Source organism: Budorcas taxicolor, chromosome 15, assembly GCF_023091745.1.
Source record: "Budorcas taxicolor isolate Tak-1 chromosome 15, Takin1.1, whole genome shotgun sequence".
Classification (NCBI taxonomy): domain Eukaryota; kingdom Metazoa; phylum Chordata; class Mammalia; order Artiodactyla; family Bovidae; genus Budorcas; species Budorcas taxicolor.
The window spans coordinates 53,507,838-53,531,126 of NC_068924.1; the positions used below are offsets into that span (position 1 = coordinate 53,507,838).

The following is a 23,289-nucleotide window of genomic DNA, read 5'->3' on the forward strand; positions in this document are numbered from 1 at the left end:
CATTTTGACTCTGAGAGTGAAGTCATAGTCAGCACATTCTTATATCTCCATTTTATCATAGAAAGAAAGGATGGTAATGTTCAAGTTAAATATGGATTTGCCAGAATGGTTCAGAATTACTGGTTTTGAACACTGACTTTGTACTTCAGGAGCTTTCTTCCCACTTTCATATATGTTTTTGGAGATGAGTATTATTTTGTATTTCTCTGAATTCTTAGAATCGTTGGCAGGTTAGAATCTAACGTTGACACTTTGGGCTCAAATTTAAGCAGAAGAATGAGTGCTGTTGTTGGCTGTGCTTTTCTGCCATTGGGAATCTTTGTAGACTGGTAATGAGACCTGAGGAATTGGAAAGAAAGGTTGACTAGATACAGCTAACCATATTTAGGTACCAGTAGACCCTAATCTAGTTGCTGCAGACCCCTATTTTTACAGTGATTGTGCTAGGTTACCAGAGACATACTCTTATCTATTAAAATTTCATTTGTGTTGAACATCATTCTTGTACATGTACATCAATGTACTATTTAATGAATATTGAGCCATGTTACGATATTTTATTTTATTTATTTATTTATTTATTTTTTTGTTACGATATTTTAGAAGCACTTCAGCCATTGGTATTGGTAACGTGAAGGGGGAAATTGTGTTTGTCACTCTGTTTGCAGCGTTGATTTAGTGTGTTTGCTAGCCAGTAGTGAAATAATTTGCTACTTAAAATAGTACTGGTGGCTTCTTACATATCATGGCTTCTCTTTGATACTTGGTGCTTAATCTTCATACTTGGTTCTCAGCCCAAAAGCTCAGTTAGGATACAGAGTCAGTAACATGACATTTTGTCTTTGCTACTGATTTTTCTGAATGACCATAAAGAAGTTAATTTCTGCATCTTTTTATACATCTGTGCAGGAAGGATAACAGCTCATAGTGGTGCCATAGGGATTGATTTGTGTACACATTTGGAAGAAGCTAATGCCTATTTTATATATATATGTATGTATTGTGTTTTGCAAATATTCATTGCAGCTGAATGATTTATGCAAAGAGGCAACAAAAAGATAATTTCTGTCCAATGTTCCTGACTTGTTGGGTGGCCACATAACTCTGAGGGGACTTGTTAATCCACACTTATAAGTTTCCCCTTCCCATTCCTGGAAGGCAGTGGTCCAACTTGTGGTCCATAGTAACTTCCAGCTGGGTCAGGAACTGATCTTTTCAACATTAATGTTTGTTAATGTATATATTTTCATTTCCAGCAGATATTTAGTTACGCTGTTTAATTTAAAAAAAGAAAAGCAGATTTCCCCTCTTTAGCATTTCAATAAACACAACCTTCACATTAACTAATTATATATTGGTTTATAGGGTCTTTTGCTCTGACTCAACCCTCAAATCTTTGAGATAAGAAACAACACTCGACCTACATTAATTTGCTTGAAATTTGGTTTAGAAAATGGTTTGAAACCTCGGTTTTAAGGAAATGTTTTCAGTAGAACTGAAACACAGTTGTACATGTTGATAAAATTTGAGAACTCTTCATTGGTGCCTGGGGAATGATACTAACTTTACAAAAGCAGAATTCCTTAACTGGGGGCTTCCCTGGTAGCTCAGACAGTAAAGAATCTGCCTGCAATGCAGGACACCTAGGTTCGATCCCTGGGTTGGGAAGGTCCCCTGGAGAAGCGAAAGGCTACTTAGTCCAGTATTCTTGCGTGGAGAATTCCATGGACAGAGGAGAGTGGCAGGCCACAGTCCATGGGATTGCAAAGAGTCCACATGATTAAGTAACTAATACTTTCCCCTAATCCTTGTAGTAACAAACTACTTTTTAATCCAATTAGTTTCTTTATATTAACAATAACATATATGTAACACTATATTATACTTCAGTTCAGTTCTGTTCAGTCGCTCAGTCGTGTCCGACTCTTTGCGACCCCATGAATCGCAGCATGCCAGGCCTCCCTGTCCATCACCAACTCCCGGAGTTCACTCAGACTCACGTCCATCGAGTCCATGATGCCATCCAGCCATCTCATCCTCTGTCGTCCCCTTCTCCTCCTGCCCCCAATCCCTCCCAGCGTCAGAGTCTTCAGAGTCTTCAATGAGTCAACTCTTCGCATGAGGTGACCAAAGTACTGGAGTTTCAGCTTTAGCATCATTCCTTCCAAATAAATCCCAGGGTTGATCTCCTTCAGAATGGACTGGTTGGATCTCCTTGCAGTCCAAGGAACTCTCAAGAGTCTTCTCCAACACCACAGTTCAAAAGCATCAATTCTTTGGCGCTCAGCCTTCTTCACAGTCCAACTTTCACATCGATACATGACCACAGGAAAAACCATAGCCTTGACTAGACGGACCTTAGTTGGCAAAGTAATGTCTCTGCTTTTTAATATTATGCTTAGGAAGTGCTTATACAAGGATGGTTATATTTGGTCCTTAAAGTTCCCTGGCAAGTATTGTTACTTCATTTCATAAGATGCTAAGAAAGCAAGAGGCTTGCTGCTGCTAAGTTGCTTCAGTCATGTCCGACTCTGTGCGACCCCACAGACGACAGCCCACTAGGCTTCTCTGTCCCTGGGTTTCTCCAGGCAGGAACACTGGAGTGGGTTGCCATTTCCTTCTCCAATGCATGAAAGTGAAAAGTGAAAGTGAAGTCGCTCAGTCGTGCTCGACTCTTAGCGACCCCATGGACTGCAGCCTACCAGGCTCCTCCGTCCGTGGGATTTTCCAGGCAAGAGTACAGGAGTGGGGTGCCATTGCCTTAGTGAGGGACAAACGGGAGCAGAGTTGAAATGTAGATGCACACCCTTCATCTCCAGATTCTTGCTTTTCTTACCATTCCGTGCTATCTAAAACCTTGCAAAATCTGACTCCTATACAATACTGTGAAGTAGGTAATTTTTATTAAAATCGTGTAACATGCCAGATCTTTTTTCACTTACAGTATTATCTTTTAATTCTTAAAATAATACCAAGAGATAATAATTTTTACTCCCTTTTCCAAATTAGGAAAGCTGGGGCTTAGAGACATTTCCCAAGGTGGCATGGATAAATAACAGATCCAGGTTCATATTGAGATTTATTTCATCCAAAGCCTGTCTTGTTTCTGTTAAATATTAATATCATTGTTGCTTCCTCTGGTATATGTCTAACAGATAAACTGACTGATAGTTTGCTGATTTTCCATTTGACCTGTGGACTATTAGCTGGAGAATTTTGTTCTGCTCTATTCCTTTTTATTACAGGATGAGTAAAGTGAATTTTCCCCAAAGATTTCTTGGATTTGATTGTATCTTAATTAACTAAGCTATCTGGATGCAAGGTCTGCCAGTCTCTCTGTATATCCTTAGGCAAGTCATCCAACTTTGGGTGGGGGGGCTTATTTCCTTTTCACAGACAAACTTTTGGATTATATAGTCAAGATTTCTTACATCTCCGAGATTCTAGTTAGTTTAGGAGATAGACTTGGCAGAAAGGTTAGGGATTTATTCATCTTTTTTTGATGAATCTCTTTATTTTTTAGAGTTTTATGCTAATGATAAATTTCCCAGCAATAAAAGATGTTGGGGGGGGGGGGTGGGGATTCTCTGACCTACATGTTTCTGTAGATGTCATTTGTTAATGAAAAGCCATTTGGTGGGAATGACCTATTGGAGTTCTCTAATTAGCTATACTCAACTCCTGTTTTACAGTCTGTAATATGTTTTGATAAGCAAGAACCAAAAACACATTCCTTAAGTGACATTGTGTGTAGAAGAGATCAGAAATGTCAGATTTCATTGTTCAGATCTGGAAAGAAATTCCTCTGGTAATTGTAGTTAATAAATAAGTTTTGATCTTGTATTGCCAAAATAAATGATTTGTATGCAGTTTTCTATCAATTGTAATTTCTTATTATCATTTTGCAAGAAATTTGAGTAATTAAAGTTATATATATGTGTATGTGTGCGTGTCAGTTCAGTTCAGTTGCTCAGTCATGTTTGACCCTTTGCGACCCCATGGACTGCAGCATATCAGACTTCCCTGTCCATCACCAGCTCTCGGAGCTTACTCAAATTCATGTCCATTGCATTGGTGATGCCATCCAACCATCTCATCCTCTGTCGCCCCCTTCTCCTCCCCCTGCCTTCAATCTTTCCCAGCATCAGGGTCTTTTCCAAGGAGTCAATTCTTCTCATTAGGTGGCCAAAATATTGGAGTTTCAGCTTTAGCATCAGTCCTTCCAATGAATATTCAGGACTGATTTCCTTTCAGATGGACTGGTTGGATCTCCTGGCTGTCCAAGGGACTCTCAAGAGTCTTCTGCAACACCTCAGTTCAAAAGCATCAATTATTTGGTGCTCAGCTTTCTTTGTAGTCCAACTCTCACATCCATACATGACTACCATATGTTTAAACTACTAAAATGTTTAATAAACTTCTGCTTGGTCAGTGAATCATTTGGCCTGCATCTCAGATAAAAGAAGAATCACATAGTATATTTGATTTTTAAAATATATCTATGTATTATTTATTTTTGGTTGTGTCAGGTCTTAGCTGTGGCATGTGGTATTTTTTATCTTTATTGAAACATGCAGCATTTTAAGGCACATGGACTTCCTTGGGTTGTCCTTATTCCTTGGAATAAGATCCCACACAACTAAACCCACAGCATTTGGGATCTTTGTTCTCCAACCAGGGATTGAACCAGTGTCTCCTGCATTGGAAGGCAGATTCTCAACCACTGAGCCAACAGGCAAGTCCCCCAACAGTGTGTTTAAATTGGTGCCTTAGCTTTCATCAAAAGGTCATAGATTTCCATTTGAATCTACAAAGACATTATTAAGCATTGTGTAACAATTTTCTCCTCTTAGGTCATAAGGTCACAAATTGAAAAATTGCTTCTCACAAAGTTTGTAATTCAAGATATGTTTATTAGAAGAGATGGCAAAATTTAAATTTTATTAGTCTGTGTGTATGTTCTGATTTCCTATAGCCATCTGACAGAAATTCCTAAACAAATTTCCTTCAAAATGAATAACTGCCTTTCAGAATTTTTTGGACCCAAAGGCAGTTTTCCCAGGATTCATTAAAGTTTCTTTATTTTTAGTTGTTGGCATCGTATGTAGCTTGTGAAAGGCAGTAAAAGACAAACAGCTTCGTGGTGGGGAGGAAAAAGGTGGATTCTTAGTAAATCTCAGATTTTCTTTTCAGAATGATTCATTTGCCATATATTTGTAATGATTTATTTCAGTAGTATCTTAGTTGGATTGTAAGAAAGTCAAACTAGCATATTTTAATCTCCCGCTCTTGCAATAGAAGATAAAGATGTTTAGAAGTAAGCCACCTGACAGAATTTTGTTTTGGTTTGTCATCGTTTTTTCTCTATTTACTCCTCAAAAGCATTGGAAATGACATTTACCAAAAAATACATTTACAATTAGATGTTTCAACACAGAAGTAAAAGGAGATCAATCACAGGGCATGTAAAGGATGTGGAAAGGGCATTGAGTGTGTGTGGATGTACATGTCTACTTTTATTTTTGGAGCAGCCAAAGGAGCCAGGCATTATATAAGATGATGGAAACAGAAGGATAGATGTGATGGTTACATGACAGAAATATGTAGAGAATACCGTAGGAACACAGATGATGAGCATCTGAAAACCAGAACTCCATGTAAGGTGGGTGACACTTGAGCTGATAGCTGGGGGGAGAAGGTGAGACTTCCCAGGTAGAGGGAACAGTTACACAGAGGCATGGAAGTTGATTGGAGAATTTCAGGTAATTCCATAAAGGTTCAACTAACCTTTGAGTAAAGGTCCCTAAGAGAGGCTGAAGAGCCAAAAAATGACATAAAAGGAAATTATGTCAAAAAGTTTGGGATCTATTGAAATAACTTAAGCAAATTTCTCAAAGACAAAAAGTGAACAAGACTGTATTGATAACTGTTACACAGATTGGAGATTAAGTGTATGTTTTAGAAAGTTCTCTTTGAAGAGTTATGGGTAAGGAATTCTCATAATGGAAATTATTACAGTAATCTAAGCAGTACATAATTAAAATCTAAACAGTTTGGAATAAAGGGAGGGTGGAATCTGTGGGTTCAAAAGATATTGATTTAGTGGATTGGAGGAGAGAGGGAAAGAGAAAGACTTAGATATTTTACAGTTTCTGATTTGGACGGCTGGCCAGGTAATTAAACCATTTATCAAAACAAATATTGGAGAGAAGCAGATATTGGGAGAAAGGGGAAGAATTAAGACTTCCAGTTTTGGATAGTTATTTAGTGGGTAAGATGATAAATAAGAAACCAACAAGTAAAGTAAATATCAGATTGTGAGAAGGATTCTAAACAAGCTGTGGTGATAGAACTTTGGGAGACTGCTTTTACAAAGATTGCTCAGGAAAGAATTGCTTGAGGAGCTCCGTCTTACAAGATAAGAATTCTAGCAATGGGAATGGCAAGTGAAAGGCTTGGACATAGGAAGTGCCTGTACTGTAGAGTAGAGGGGAGCCCACTGTTGCTGGAAAATAATTTATTAGGAAGAGAGTAGCATGACATGGGGTTGGAAAAGAAGAAATTCAAAGTGTAAGTGAAGATATTTTCCTTATCTACTGAATAGGAGGAGAAGGCTAAGAAAATGGCCTAGGGGCCATCGAGTTCCATATTGGGTTGTAGGTAGGATTATAAAGAAATCTTTCTATTATTTCCAGGTTTATGAGGTAAGGTAGTTAATATATAGAATTTAGAGGAGTTGTAAGGATTTGGGTAATGTATGGAGTAGTGATCTCCAAGAATGAGAAAGCAAATTAAGGAGGAAATTATAATAGAATTGTTGCATGTTGTATCTGATTGTGCTTAGTGATGATTATTTTTAAGTAAAATCAATCAAGCTGGTTGTATACTTTATCTACTTGGAGCTTCATGGGGACAGGTTGAGAGAATACAAATATTCAGTAAAAGTAAAACTATCTCCATTTTACAGATGAGGAAAATGAACTTCAGAGAAGTTAGCAATTGTTTAGAGTCCCTAAAGTAAAATTTAACCCAGATTTTTCGTATTCCTAAGCCCACAGACTTTCCAGTATAGTACACTGCTTCCCATAGGATCTGCCTATTGTTTTTAAGCATTAAATTAGCTCTGACCTTCTTAGCTATTAAGCCAGTTGTGTAGAGTTATGAAAGGTATCAGTTGCTTCCTATTGCCTGTTACAAGGAAGTATATCAGTTCTTTAGGTAGAAAAAAAATCTTCTCTGGACACTAAATTCCAAGAGGAAGTTCGCATCCAGTGTCTTACGTGCTAGATATTAGATATCATAATGAAATGATAGTCAATTGCAATTCTGCAAAAGTTACAGCAAGAAATATCTATTAACCCTTGAGAAGGGCAGCATCATAAATCATAGTACAGAAAGGCATTTCTGTGGGGAGAAAAACTAAAATGGTTTAAGTATATTGCTTTCTGGTCATCTGCCTCGATGTAGAAAACTCAGAAGAATGAGAGCTTATTGATTTTAACTGTAATTTTGACAGGAGCTGACCACTAGCCAGGCTGAGACCAAATTCTCTGGTGAGAGAGAGCCTAAAGAGTCTGTGTTTTGTTTTGTTGATTGAATCAAGATTCATATTCTTTAGCTATTCATTTTATAGAAGACAGCATTGACATTTGGTTATTAAAATTAAAGTGCTTGATTTGAGTTCTTGCTGAACAGAGAGGCCGTAGTGTATGCATGCATAGGGTCAAGGGTTTCAAAAAGCAGTTTTGAAGTGTGATAAACCAAGCCATTCGTTTACTTTCTCTCCCTCTCAATGACTTATTGATATGATGATGAAGATACATGCATAAAAAATAAGTTCTTGATAATGGTGAAAATGAAAGAGCGTACTGCTGGAATAGCAAAGATTTTTTACATAATTCTCAGATACACAAAGTAGGGTTGTATTGATGAATAAGCTAGAGTAGAGGAAAACTGCAGCCTAGAACACAAATGGAAAAGGTTGCAGTGGGAGTTTCTGGAAAGGCAGTGAGAGCTCTCAGATGCCTCAGCTTGCAGCTCCCAAGTATGGAAATCAGAAATAATGGAGCAGTAATTAGGGTAACAGTCTACTGGCTCATTTTCTTTCTTTGTGAATTTGGAGTAACTTCCTATAACATTTACTCCAGCTACTTTTTAACGTAATGGATTCCTGACCTGGTTAGGTCCCATGGTATGAGATTTTGGCATAGAAAAGTAGAGCAAAGCCTGACTGTGGAATTTTACAACCAACCCAGAGGGAAAACACGAAAAGCAGCTCTGCTTAAGACTGGAATACCCTAAAGTAACATAATCCCAAAGTAAAGTTCTCCCTGTTTGATAGTTGCGATGGTTTAAAGTGAAAGGTACTACCTTCTCTCAGCATATATACCCTGAAGGAAAACTAATTGTTAGCAGGACCTGCCCACTTCACTGAGCTGCCATGCAGAGGTGAAGTCTTTTATGTAAATAAGTCCTTATAGCTTCAAAGGAAACCTACACTATTTCCTATTGCTTAACCAATCTAATCACTTATTCATGGATTTAAAGGGGAAACTAAAGGTCATCAGATATTTGAGGAAAACACTGTGAATGAGACCAAATTGAACAAACAGAATAGCTGACCTCAAAGAAACAGAAAATACAAAGAACAGAGCTTTAAATAAACTTGATATCCTCAGATTTGACTTCCAGCCTCTGTTTGGGAAGTAGAAAGGTGGAAGGAGCATCACTTCCATCCTGACAACAACAGAAAGCTGGATGATGTACAGAATTGTACAGATTTCAAGGCGGTCAATCCCTAGGGGAGGGCCAGAATCAGTGAGAAAGCCCTCCCCAGGAACACAGAGTATGGCCTGGTTTAACCAAAGTGATAGAGGAAATCCCTCCCTTCGTCCCCAGCCAGTCTAGAATGCACAGAATAACAAGCCACTGTAGTTTACCCCTTGAAGAGAGACAAGAACATGGTGAGGCACCCTTACTTAGGTGCTGATTCCCAGGGAGTACCTAAATCTGGGAATAGTATGTCCCATTGAGAAAGAGCCTATGTCAGACCATCTTCACCACTGCCACCATCACCCCCAGAGGGACAAATTAGAGGGAATCTGAAGAAGGTCGTGCACTGAAGGTAAGCATGTCAGCAGCAGAACTCAGATCCAGCTCAATTTCTGACTGAATTGCCTTCAAATTAACAGAAGAATAAGCGTGTCCTTTTTGTCTCTGTTGCCCTGTAAATAATGTTCAGTATTAAAAATTTTGAGACAAAAAAGCAAAAAAAAAAAATCCCGCACTACCACTACCACCAGCACTACCCACAACAAAATGTTGGCAAGAGAAGTTTACAGAGAAAAGACTCAGAGGTGACTTAGGTGATGGGACTATCAGCAAGAGTATTTAAAATAGATATAGTTACTATGCTTCAGAATTTTGTGGAAAGGTAGATAACGTGGAAGAACGGATGGTAAATTTCAGCTGAGAGGTGGTGGGAACTCTAAGAAACAGTCTAATGGATAGTCTGTAAACCGAAAACAGCACCGATAAAGGATACCTTTGACAGACTCATTGGTATTCCACACAACTGAGGAAAAAATCATTAAATTTGAAGATAGGTCAATAGAAATTATCCAACCTGAAGTATAAAGAGATTCTTTCACATCAAACTAAATTATTTCATAATCAGTGGTCTTATACTTCAAGGAATGATAAATGAACTTCTTCAGCAGAAGAAATATAATACTATACAGAAACTTGGCTCTACACACACAAATTGAGAAATCCAGAAGTGGTTGAAAGGAAGATATCATAAAGACATTTTCTTATTAGTTTTATTTTTAATTGAAGGATAATTGCTTTACAGTATTATGTTTGTTTCTACCCAACATCAAGGTGAATAGGTCTACCCATGTCTCCTCCCACGTGAACATCCCTCCCACTTCCCCCTCATCCCACCCCTCTAGATTGTCACTATTTGTCATACTGCAAATTCCCATTGGCTGTCTATTTTACATATGGTAATGTATCTTACCATGTTACTCTGCCCATACATCTCACCCTTTCCTTCTGCCCTCCCTCCCCAAAATCTGTTCTCAATGTCTGTGTCTCCATTGCTGCTGTGCAAATAGGTTCATCAGTTTTTCTTATTTTTAGTTGCTCTAGAAGGCTATTGATTTTCTAATGCAACAGCAGTGTTTTGGGGTTTGTAACAGGCATAAAGTAAAATTTATGAAGTATTTTAAGAGTGGAGAAGGGAAGAGTTGGGAGTGTACTGTTTTCAGGATTTTATACTCTACATGAAGTGGTTTAATCTAATTTAAGGTAGACTTATTAATTAAAGTTATATATTGTAAACTCTGGGGCAACCACTAGAAATTTTCAGTTCAGTTCAGTCGCTCAGTTGTGTCCGACTCTTTGCGATCCCATGAATCGCAGCACGCCAGGCCACCCTGTCCATCACCAACTCCTGGAGTCCACCCAAACTCACGTCCATCGAGTCAGTGATGCCATCCAGCCACCTCATCCTCTGTTGTCCCCTTCTCCTTCTGCCCCCAGTCCCTCCCAGCATCAGAGTCTTTTCTAATGAGTCAACTAGAAATTTTAGGGGGAGGTAAGAGTAAGCCAATAATGAAGAAAGAGGGAATAAAAAAATAATCCAAAAGCATAGAAAAAGAGGGATAAAGAAACAAAGAATAAGTGAACATCAAGGAACACATCAAGAAAACAGCTAACAAAGTGATAGTTTTTAACCTAAATGTATCAGTGATTATATTAAGTGTACATGTTCTAAATACCACAATTAAGATTATTCAGATTTTATAAAGATAAAAAAAGACCCAACTAAATGCTATCTATAAGAAGCACATTTTTAATATAAAGTGGCTTAAAGCTCAGCATTCAGAAAACGAAGATCATGGCATCCGGTCCCATCACTTCATGGAAATAGATGGGGAAACAGTGGAAACAGTGTCAGACTTTATTTTTGGGGGTTCCAAAATCACTGCAGATGGTGACTGCAGCCATGAAATTAAAAGATGCTTACTCCTTGAAAGAAAAGTTATGACCAACCTAGATAGTATATTCAAAAGCAGAGAAATTACTTTGCCGACTAAGGTCCATCTAGTCAAGGCTATGGTTTTTCCTATGGTCATGTATGGATGTGAGAGTTGGACTGTGAAGAAAGCTGAGCGTCAAAGAATTGATGCCTTTGAACTGTGGTGTTGGAGAAGACTCTTGAGAGTCCCTTGGACTGCAAGAAGATCCAACCAGTCCATTCTGAAGGAGATCAGCCCTGGGATTTCCTTGGAGGGAATGAGGCTGAAGCTGAAACTCCAGTACTTTGGCCACCTCATGGGAAGAGTTGACTCATTGGAAAAGACTCTGATGCTGGGAGGGATTGGGGGCAGGAGGAGAAGGGGACGACAGAGGATGAGATGGCTGGATGGCATCACTGACTCGACGGACGTGAGTCTGAGTGAACTCCGGGAGTTGGTGATGGACAGGGAGGCCTGGTGTGCTGTGATTGATGGGGTCGCAAAGAGTCGGACAGGACTGAGTAACTGAGCTGGATAGATTAAAGTAAAAGAATAAAAAAGTACACTATGCCAATACCAACCAAAAGAAAGCCAAAGTGACTCTATTAACAGGCTAGGTTGACTTCAGAACAATGAATATTACTTGCAATAAAGAGGGATATTACACTATGGTGCAGAGACTAGTTCATGAAAAGATAAAGCAATTCTAAATATGTATGAATATAACAACAGAGTTTATATATATATATATATATATATATATATATATATATAAAACTGAAAGGAGATACAGCTAAATACACAGTTGTAGTTGGTAACCATAACACTCATTTCTCAGTAATTTCTGTACCAAGTAGAGAATCACTGAGGATAAAAGACATTAACAACATAATCAACTAACTTGGCCTAATTAAGCAGAATATACTTTTTTTTCCCCCAAGTACTTATGGGATATTTAGTTAGGCCAGATTCGGTGTCATAAATACAAATAATCAAAATAATGCAAAGTATTGTGTATCATCATACATATACATATCATGGGTCAAAGCAGAAATAACAAGGAAAATTGGAAAATACTTTTGTCTGAATGAAAATATATCAACATCTAAAGGGATGCTAGCTTAGAGGAAATTTATACCATTTGATACTTATAGTAGCAAAGAAAGTCCTTCATTTAGTAACCTAAGCTTACATCTTAACTGGAAAAGAAGAGCAAATTAAACCCAAATCAAACAGAAGGAAGGAAATAATTAAGGTCAGAAATCAGTGAACTTGAAAACAGTAGAGAATGTCAGTGAAACTAAAAGGTGTTCTTTGAAAAGATCAATATAATTAGTAAGCCTTTAGCCAGACTGACCAAGTGAAAAGAGAGAAAGCATGAATAAACAGTATCAGGAACGAGAGAGGGAATATCACAACAGAGCCTACAGCAATTAAAATGATAATAAGTAAGGTAATGTTTTGAATAGCATGATCACACGACATCAGAAGGGGCACTCGAGCAAGGCTGATCAAATCCGGTACCACTTGAGCACCAAAATAATTAAATACAATAATGAATTATAAATCTTTGAAAAATAAAAGAGAATTCATGGTTCCATACTGATAATAGATAGCTAATGGAGAAGGAAGGCCTCTTGCTTAGAGAAGAATGTTGAATGTTGAATGTTGAATGCTAACTGATAAATAGGGAGCGGTCACTGGAATTTGAATATTATTTTACAACAATTGTAGTAAAGAATGATTCAAGCAGAAAATACCAGTCAATGCTGAGTCTTGAGAAAATCAGATGAGAAGCAAGATATATCTGTGGTCTGAACGATGGATATCATTGCTTCTAGATATGTAATATCCTTGGGAGAACACAACACCAATTGTGTAGTATTCAGCCTGATAATATATAACCTGAAGAACATGTGAAGAGATTGAGCACGTCGTTGCCTCTTTGTTACTACTTCTTATGAAGTGACTTTGGAACTTAGCTTGACTTTTCTGAGGTTCCAAGGTTAATATAAACACAAAAGACTATGCATAAATACTAATCATTGCCATGCAAATATTTGGAGATACTTGGTTCTTCTCTACCTGAGCCTAGCTAAACCAGTCTCACTCAGTTTTGTTCCAGAGAACACCATGTAACCAATGAGAGGTATATTACCTTTTAACAGAAAAATGTGGAGAGATGGTGCCTTAGATGGTGCCTCTGTTTTAAAGCCGTAGTTATTTTTTTTTAATATAAATTTATTTATTTTAATTGGAAGCTAATTACTTTACAATATTTTATTGGTTTTACCATGCATTCACATGAATTTGCCACAGGTGTACATGTGTTCCCAATCCTGAACCCCCCTCCCACCTCCCTCCCCATCCCATCCCTCTGGGTTATCCAGTGCACCAGCCCCGAGCACCTTGTATCATGCATTGAACCTGGACTGCTGATTTGTTTCACATATTATAATATACATGTTTCAATGCCATTCTCCCAAATCATCCCACCCTCGCCCTCTCCCACAGAGTCCAAAAGACTGTTGTATACATCTGTGTCTCTTTTGCTGTCTCAGATAGAGGGTTATCATTACCATCTTTCTAAATTCCATATATATTAAAGCCTTAGTTCTTTTAAAGCCTGTGGAAAAGCCTTGTAGGAGAAAAAGGTCTTTTTCTGGGTTTGGGTCTGCTCTTCTTTTTATTTGAAAATCATTTTGGACTTAAAAACTGCAAGAATAAGAAGAATACAGAGAGCACCTATATTCTTCACCCAGATTTACCCATTGTTAACATTTTACCCCATCTGTTAGCTGGCTAGTGTATTTTTTTTTTAATTTTATTTTATTTATTTTGCAAGTGTTTTTGTTTTCTTTTGGTCATGTAATATGTTCTAAAGACCTTCAAAGGTAAAGAGGGTGTATAGCATTTGCATTTCAAAACCCACATCTGTCTTGGCCTTATTTGTGATTTCACTAGAATTGAGGCAGCCTTTTATCTGGGTCGAAGAATAAGATTGCAAATTTGTATAGTAGTGGAAGAATTCATGTGCTTTCTGGAAAAATTACATGAGGTGAGGGGTGGAAGTTGTCAATTTGAGTATCTTCTGAAATTGTTGAGAGCGAAATCTGGGGAGGAATTATATTGGGGCTAAAGAAGATAAGTAGTATTTCTTGATTAAGTTCTGTCTGGGGAGCAGAGTTAATAACTTAATGGTCATTAACATAGAGTTGAGAGAGAAGAACAGGGTGCTTAGACATATGTTGATAAAATTACTTAGGTTGGTGATTTTAGTGCTCAAGTCCAAACTGTATTTTGATCAGTTAATCTACTTCTGCTTCTTCCCTAGAGAAGATGTACAGAAGAGTTTCAGCTACCATTTCCTGTTAATCACAGTTCTTGGAACTAAACTCCTTTTTAAGATCTAGAACTTAGTATGTCAGGATCTAAGACTGTTTTTCTATGCTTTAGGACCTTTGGAATTTTCAGGCCTGGTTATCAAGAGCCTGAGACAGGATCATTTTTTAGAGTAAGAAGATGTAAAAGGATTTTATGATCACATAAATGAGAATGGAGGTCCCAAAGTTAATATAAACACTAGAGACTAGGCATATATACACAAATATTAATCATTGCCATGCAAATACTTAGAGGAAATTAAATGTCCTGTAATGGAATTGAGGTATTGGACTATCAGTTAAAATATAGACTGTTCTTTTAATTCACTTCTATTGAGTTATATTTTATAGGCCATTAAACATTGTAACTCAGACTATCTGTCAACATGTAAAAATGCTTGAGACATAATTTGGAAAAATCAGAATATATATTTCCTACACACTATGATTGTAACTAAAGCTATTTAAATATATGAATAAGATGAATCATCATAAAAAAACTTAATTTATGAACTACTATATTGTAGTAGTCGATATGCAAGTAATTTTTCCTGCTCTATTACTTTTTATACTTTCAGCAATGGTCTGTATTATTTGTGGTTGAAAACAAATTAACCACTTGAAAAAATAAGCTTTATTTTTTAGAGCAGTTTTAGGTGCATAGCAAAACTGATCAGAAGGTACAGATTCCCCATATACTCCCAAACCCTACCAGTGCATAGCTTCCCCTACTAGAGTGGTACATTTGTTACAGTTGATTAACTTTTAGTAAATCATCCTTAACACCCAGAGTTCATAACCAGGTTTTATTTTTTTAGTGAAGTTGTCTGAATTTTGAACATCTCATTGGGGTTTCTTGATCAGCAACCCAGAAATTTATAGGTAGGGAATCTTGAACTCTTACTATTTGACTCCTGCTAGAGACTGTATAAAAATGGAAGCAATCGGAATTTTGTTCTGGTTAATCCCCCCAAAAGTCCTCTATCCTCATTTTACCTTTTACTCTTTTTATTTCCCTCTCACAGTCAGGGGACTGGGCTCTGCCTGTTTGGTTGTGACTGGGCAGTCCTGTCTGCAGTGTTACATCTGGAATTGTCTCCTTTCATCTCTCTCTAGGAAGTACATTTTCAGCTGAGCACCTCAAGCTTCAACGCCAAAAGGAATCCCTAAACGAGTTGAGAAAGGAGTGCACCGCGAAAAGGTAAGCGGAACACTGAGAATGGTTGTTATGAGTGTCGAGTTTACTTTGAGGAGAGGATTTAGAAATGGAGTGTTTTTTTAAAGCTGCCAATATTAGTGCCAGTTAATATGCTCAGTGTCAGTTTCATTTATTCAGCCTCTGTTGCGTCATGCACTGTGCTAGAGGCAGTTATGAGGGCGCCTAGTACGTGGTCAGAACCGGAAGCCTGAACACTGTTCTTCTAGATTGCAGGGCGTCAGTACCATGACTTCATGTTTGAATCTCCTCCTCTTCCAGTCCTCTACATTTAGTGCAGCTTACAGTTTTTCTTTAGTCATTTCACTTGCCTTACCTCAGCAGTTCTCAGATTCTCTAACATAAGTTTCTCCAGCTGTCCAGTTCATTCTCCATGTTGCTAGCAGACTTCTCCCAGAATACTATTTTACCATTATTTTTTTCTCTTCTTAAGAACAAGTTGTGATTATTTTCCTTCACTGTCCAATATAAAATGGTCCCCAATGGCTCAGGGGTAAAGAATCTGCCTGCAATGCACGAGGTGCAGGTTCGATCCCTGGGTCAGAAAAGTCCCCTGGAGGAGGACATGGCAACCCACTCCAGTATTCTTGCCTGGAGAATTCCATGGATAGAGGAGCCTGGCGGGCTACAGTCCATGGGGTCACAAGCAGTCAGACACTACCAATTGCACATGCACTGGAGATAGAACTGTAGCTAATGTCGGTTGCTCCATGACATTCGTTTAACAAATGCTAATAGTTTTTCCCTTTATTTTTTGCAGCACATGCTTAACTTGTTGCCACCTCTGATCTTCTTGTCATCTTCACTCACTTTTACTGGAAAGTCATCCCATTGTGCATTTTTGTTTAAGAAACTTTAGCAATTAAGAAACCTGGAAAGAACCTTGGAGATCATCTAATCTAATCCTCTCAATTTGCAGATAGGATGGCAAAGCTGTGGAGGTTACTTTTTGTCTGATTCACTAGGAAAGCAGAACTAGATGCCTTTAAGTTTCAGCTCTCTTTGCATTGTACTGCTTTGTGTTCTACTCTAACCTAGTGCGTTTCCTAAATTACCTCCTTTTTAATTGTTGACACAGTTGAGAAGGTAATATGCTCTATGGATAATTTACTGTTAGTCATGTTTCTTAAATAGTGTAAGGGAAAAGCAGCAGCATCTCATGCCACACCTTTTGGCTTTGTCCTTTTATTCTTTTATTTTGTAATATGACAGCAGGTTATTTTTTGAGGTAGTTATAACATTTGTAGTTATAAATGAAAGTAGAATGCTGTTTTGAGGAAATACCATATGGGTATTTCCTGCAAAATGGCCTCAGTTTAAATGAGATTTTGGTCAGTTTACCGATCCTCTCTAGATCTTGTTTTCTTGTTGGTAAAATAGGTATAGTAATATCAACCAAGTAAGTTGTCATTGATATGATAATTAAAGCCATTTGTAAAGTTCCTGGCATATAGCAGTAGGTGTCCAGTCAATGATTATTTGTATGTTTTACCTCTCTTTTCATGGTGCTGGATACATACAATAGGCCTCCTTATATAGTTAGGGTGATTGATGGTATATAGAGATAGGTCAGGACTCATGTTAGCTATTATTCTTGCTTCTGCTTCTGAATTTCTGTGGCCAAGTACAGATCATTTAATTTTTCTCTGTGTCAGTTAGTTGGAAATAACCATTACAAAGCAAGCAAGTGTGTTTGTTTTTTGCGTTTTTAACAAATGTGCTTTTTTCTTTCCTCATTAGAGAACTCTGTCTGAAGACTAATGCTCAGCTGACAATTCGTTGCAGGCAGTTACTATCTGAGCTTTCCTACATTTACCCTATTGATTTGGTAAGTTTCAGATTTTCTGGGGGAAAAAAAATTTTTTTAAGAGAGTTCTATTTGAAATTTCCTCTCAAAGAAAACATCATTGCTCTAGTCTTAATCATATGCTGTTATTATTCATTCAGAAGCTAATATTTATTTAAAAAGTAGATTTAGAATTAGTTGGCATTAGGTTTCACTAGTTTATTTTTTTCTGTCAATTTAGTGGTGGAGTGAACTCATCTTCACCTGAAAGAATGCCAAATTATTTCTGGTTTCTTTAGGACTTTTTCTCTCAACCACATTATCAGCTTCTACCTTATCTGAGACATGCATGCAGATACATACACATTGCTTCAAATATATTAATTAATTTATATTTATTAGTATTACTTAAGATATTCCTGTGGTAGCTGTCAAGATGTTAAGTTTCTGAATTTGGTTTCTTAGAGTAAGTACAAATGTAAATTATTAGGATTCTTTTTTAGAGAATTAAATCTGCTAAATTTGGTGGTTTTGTTTTCTTTCTAATGAAAAGTGACTTAAAAGGCTAATTTTCTGAGAGGAAAGCTAATAGGATAAATTACTCACAGACTCTTGTCAATTCTACTTAAAAATTCTCATTTATAGCTTTGAATTGGTCAAAGAATAGTTAGCTTTATGGTTAAAGTTTTACATGACTTTTTGTTAGATATGTTTTAAAATGTATTATATAGAAAATTTAGAGTGTATATCAAGATGCAGATAATAGTATAATAAATCATCATGTATTCCGCTTCAACAATTAGGGTAATATTTTATATCTATGACAGTATTGTCTTTGAATTTACCCCTAAATTTTTTATATTTAGAGCTTCTTTGTTTATACATAAAATTAATTTCATTCTTTGGTTATATTCACAGAATGACCATAAAGATTACTTTGTATGTAGTGTCAAGTTGCCCAATTCTGAGGACTTCCAAGGTATTTTATTTCTTTTTACTTCTAAAGATTTGGTATAAAATATGGGTGTGCTGCAAGGAAAAAGAGCTATCTTGAAATGTTGGTTGCCTGTCCCTTCTTCCAGAAAAGTTCTGGAACCTTCTGTCCCTTCCCAATTGTAAGTAAATAGATAACTCAAACTGATCCCTGATGGAAGACTTAAGAGGATATTTGGTCTAATTATGGGGGGAAAATTGTTGAGCTTTCTATTTGAAAGTTAAAATAGTTTTTGAATGGGGTTTAAGAAAATCAGACAGTAGGCTTCTCAAGAATACTAATAATATTCCTGTCCTTTTAGTTTGATTTTTCATGAAAAAATTGTGTTGGGAGCAAAGCATAAACCTTGGTCTGCTCTGTTTATAAAGTTATATTTCTGCTAACATAAAATGTATTTGAAAATTAAATTTTGTGACATTCCCACTCCCACAGGTTAAACTTGTTATACTGTCATTTCTGTCTTCTTTAATTAAAAGAAATTTACATTAAAGATGTTACAAATAGCATTCACAGTAATAGCTATATTTTAAAATATTTTTTGTAATCTCTTTACCAGTATGCCAGAGAAAAGAACTTAATTTGACATTTGGGTAGGAAGATGACTTTTATTGTTAGCAAAGCGGGTTCTTTTCTCCTAATGTAAACAATGCTTTGACTACTAAGAAGTTCAATAGATTATACCCAAAGCTACGGGGGAGCCTGGTGGGCTGCCATCCATGGGGTCGCACAGAGTTGGACACGACTGAAGTGACTTAGCAGCAGCAGCACATTAATCTATTTGGGAATAAGTTACTCCAGAATAGAGCATTACTCGTTCATATTGGGACTTCCTTCCATTTCCCTATAAAGAATCTGTTATTTGTGATCCTTTAACATTTAAGACTGCTTTAGTGTATTACTTTCTTTGTCCTTTACAAGTAGTTGGGACATAATGTAAAAAGTGTTATACATGAACCTAGCTAAGAAAAACTAGAATCAGGAACATAGAGAATAGGCTACTGCTGCTGCTAAGTTGCTTCAGTCATGTCCGACTCTGTGCGACCCCATAGACGGCAGCCCACCAGGCTACCCTATCCCTGGGATTCTCCAGGCAAGAACACTGGAGTGGGTTGCCATTTCCTTCTCCAATGCATGAAAGTGAAAAGTGAAAGGGAAGTCGCTCAGTCATGTCCGGCTCTTAGCAACCCCATGGACTACAGCCTACCAGGCTCCTCCATCCATGGGATTTTCCAGGCAAGAGTACTGGAGTGGGGTGCCATTGCCTTCTCCAGAGAATAGGCTAGTGGTTGCCAAGAGGGAAAGGGATGGTAGAAGGTAGGAGCGGGAGTTTGGGATTAGTAGATGCAAACTGACAACAAGGTCCCACTGTATAGGAAAGAGAACCATATTCAATATCCTTGATAAACCATAATGGAAAAGAATACAAAAAAGAATGTGTGTGTGTGTGTGTGTGTGTGTGTGTATAGTTATATATATATAACTGAGTGACTTTGCTGTACAGCAGAAATTAATACAATGTTGTAAATTCAACTCTTGTGGTAGTTTAGTTGCTAAATTGTGTCTGACTTTTGCAACCCTGTGGGCTGTAGCCCACCAGGTTCCTCTGTGCATGGGACTTTTCAGGCAGGAATACTGGAGTAGTTTGCCATTTCCTTCTCCAGGGGATCTTTCTGACCCAGGTATCTAGCCTGAGTCTCCTGCACTGCAGCAGATTCTTTACCAACTAAGCTACCATTCAACTATACTGCAATTAAAAAAAATTTTTTTATGTGATTAAAACAGGAATGGGAAGACCTGTATTTGAATCCTGGTTCCCTTTAAGAAACCATGAACTTTGGACCAAAGTCATCTAAGCTTTGAGTTGATCTTCTAATTGATAGTATGAACACGTTAGTTCACATACTACGTACTTCACATGATTGTTAAGACTTTATTTAAGAACAAGACATTTTGCCTTATCTTTAATCCTTTGGAAAACAAAATAACCCAGTAAGAAAGGTGGTATAATCTCATTTTATAATGTGTGAATGAGCTACTTAGTGTCTTGCTCAAGACCACAAAACTAGGTAAAGATCTTGCTGGGATTTGTCTGTTTTCCATTGTACAGTGTTCCCACTCATCTCTGTAAGTCATAACACGTGCTTTGGTGTTCATTTTAGGTCATGGTGTCTTGAAGTTCATGACACATCTTCTTCCCTATTCTTTCTTTCTTTCATTTATTTAATAAACCTAATAAGTACCTTGAGCCCTGGGCCAGGTTGTAGGAATACAGAATATTCTTTCATTGAAAAAAATATCAACTGAGCACCTAATGCCAGGCATGTGCCACTTTGAGGATATGACGATGGAAAAAGCAAATATATTCTCTTCTTTCATAGAGCATACAATCTCTTAAAGGAGATAAAAAAATAAAGGCCGTAAATAAGAAAAGAAGTATTTAATAAAAGAGTATGCTATCTTAGAGAATAGGGAAACCTACCGTAGGGCTTCCCTGGTGGCTCAGAGGTTAAAGCGTCTGCCTGCAATGCAGGAGACCTGGGTTAGATCCCTGGGTCGGGAAGATCCTCTGGAGAAGGAAATGGCAACCCACTCCAGTACTCTTGCCTGGAGAATCCCATGGACGGAGGAGCCTGGTGGGCTACAGTCCACGGGGTCACAAAGAGTCGGACACGACTGAGCGACTTCACTTTTCACTTTCACTGTAGATAAAGCAATCAGAGAAGATCTCTCTGAGGAGAAATGTTTAACAGAAAATATGAAGGCTGAAAGGAACCAGGCTTCCCTGGTGGCTCAGCTGGTAAAGAATCTGCCTGCCATGCTGTTGACCTGGGTTCGATCCCTGGGTTGGGAAGATCCCCTGGAGAAGGGAATGGCTACCCACTCCAGTATTCTGGCCCGGAGAATTCCATGGACTATAGTCCATGGGGTTGCAAAGAGTTATACACTTCACCCACTACAGCTGGGGGAGAAGAATTCTTAGAAGAGGGGGGCATCATGATTGAGGATTCTGAGGAATTGGCTTGATATATCTGAAAAAATTCAGGGTAAGGGCTTGGGAGAAGATACGTGTATTCTGGGAAAATCATGTAATTTCTCAGAGCTTAAGTCATGTATGGATGTGAGAGTTGGTCTATAAAGAAAGCTGAGCATGAAAGAATTGATGCTTTTGAACTGTGGTGTTGGAGAAGACTCTTGAGAGTCCCTTGGACTGCAAGGAGATCCAACCAGTCCATCCTAAAGGAGATCAGTCCTGGGTGTTCATTGGAAGGACTGATGTTGAAGCGGAAACTCCAATACTTTGGCCACCTAATGCGAAGAGCTGACTGATTGGAAAAGACCCTGATGCTGGGAAAGATTGAAGGCAGGAGGAGAAGGGGACGACAGGATGAGATGGTTGGATGGCATCACCAATTCAATAGACATGAGTTTGGGTAGGCTCCGGGAGTTGGTGATGGACAGGGAGGCATGGCGTGCTGCAGTTCATGGGGTTGCAAAGAGTTGGACACGACTGAGCGACTGAACTGAACTGAACTGAATTTCTTCACCTGTAAAATGAGGTAATATTTACATCTTCAGTTCATTGTGATGATTGAATGAGATAGCATTTGGAAGAGCTTTTCCTATAGAAGGCATTCAATAAATGTAATTGGAATTAGTTGCCAGAGAGAGGAAGGAAGGACAGACCAGAGCAAACCTGTGTGGCTGGGGCAGGGTGAGAAAAGAGAAGAATTCCATCAGTAGATGTAGGAGAGTCAGCCAGGGTCTTGAGGCCACTGAAAGGAGTTTCTATTTTATTCTCAGTGGAGTGGGAAACCCTGAAGAGCTTCAAGAAGGGGGATGATACGAATTGCTGTTTTTTAAGTCACTCTGGCTGCTACATGTAGAATGATTTGAGAGGTGGCAACAAGAGAAGCAGGGATACTACCGGTTTTAGAGTATCACCTCAGTTCATTCTGGGATGTTCCCTGATTCTATTTTTGTTTTCTGGAGTTGATTTGTTTCCTAATTTTTTCCAGCTTTTGTTCCCTGTCTATTCATCCAAGCTGAATACATTCCTTCTTCCCCTAAAAAAATTAGTTTATCTTTTAGTGCAGTCTTTACTGCTAAAAAAATGAAGTAAATGTTTAATTTTCCTCTAAGGCCCTATTTACTTACCATAACTTGTAGGAATTGGTTTTAAGAAGCACATATGGTAGTATTGGACTTTAAAATCTATGTTCGCATTCTGCAAGGTACTTCCATGTACTTTTGAATTTACTGAGTGCCTTGTGTGTGTCATTTATGGTGCCAGGTGCTAGGGGTATGCAGAGGTGACCAAGGCATTGATCCTACCTCAGTGAAGCTTCGGGCCACTTGAGGTTAACTTGTAATCAAGCCAATCAATAAATACCTCTTGAATTTGTACTCTGTGTCAGGCACTTTAGAAGTTTATACCAGCTATGTGGGACTTAAAGAAGTGGGAATAATCAGATCTATCAGGAAGTCTTACAGAGAAGATGATAACCTGAGGTATTTTTAAAGATAAAATAGTATTGCCTTGTTGAAAGAAGGATGGAAATTTTAGATTCAGTGAGTAGAAATATGTAACATGGGACATCATACATGATGCTGTCTTGTTTACCTAATTCCCGCCTCTGTGAGAATCAGTTCCTTCTGTGAGGGAAAGAATTATCCTCAGCTCTTTTTTTGTTGTTTTTTTCTGAAGACAAGAAAATTGAGGCTCAGTGAGATTAGTTAATTTTTCCGAAGAGTCATACTAGCCAGTGGCAGAACTAAAGTCCTCCCTGGTTGGCCTGATTTTAAGGCCTGTATTACTCCTGTCATGACGCAGTTTTCCTCCTTGTTTTGAATAATAACCTCTTCCAGACATCTAGCAAGTTTTTAGT

At 37.9% G+C, this 23,289-nt stretch overlaps 1 protein-coding gene across 2 annotated transcripts in view; it reads left to right on the plus strand.

The window, feature by feature from the left end:
* The window catches only part of UVRAG (UV radiation resistance associated), a 324,277-nt gene that overhangs the window by 172,100 nt on the left and 128,888 nt on the right, over window positions 1–23,289 (plus strand). For both annotated transcript variants that reach the window (XM_052652384.1, XM_052652385.1), the window contains exons 9-11: window positions 15,524–15,608; window positions 17,364–17,451; window positions 18,328–18,388. In XM_052652384.1, the coding sequence (XP_052508344.1) occupies window positions 15,524–15,608; window positions 17,364–17,451; window positions 18,328–18,388 (234 nt within the window). The remainder of the gene's footprint in view (window positions 1–15,523; window positions 15,609–17,363; window positions 17,452–18,327; window positions 18,389–23,289) is intronic.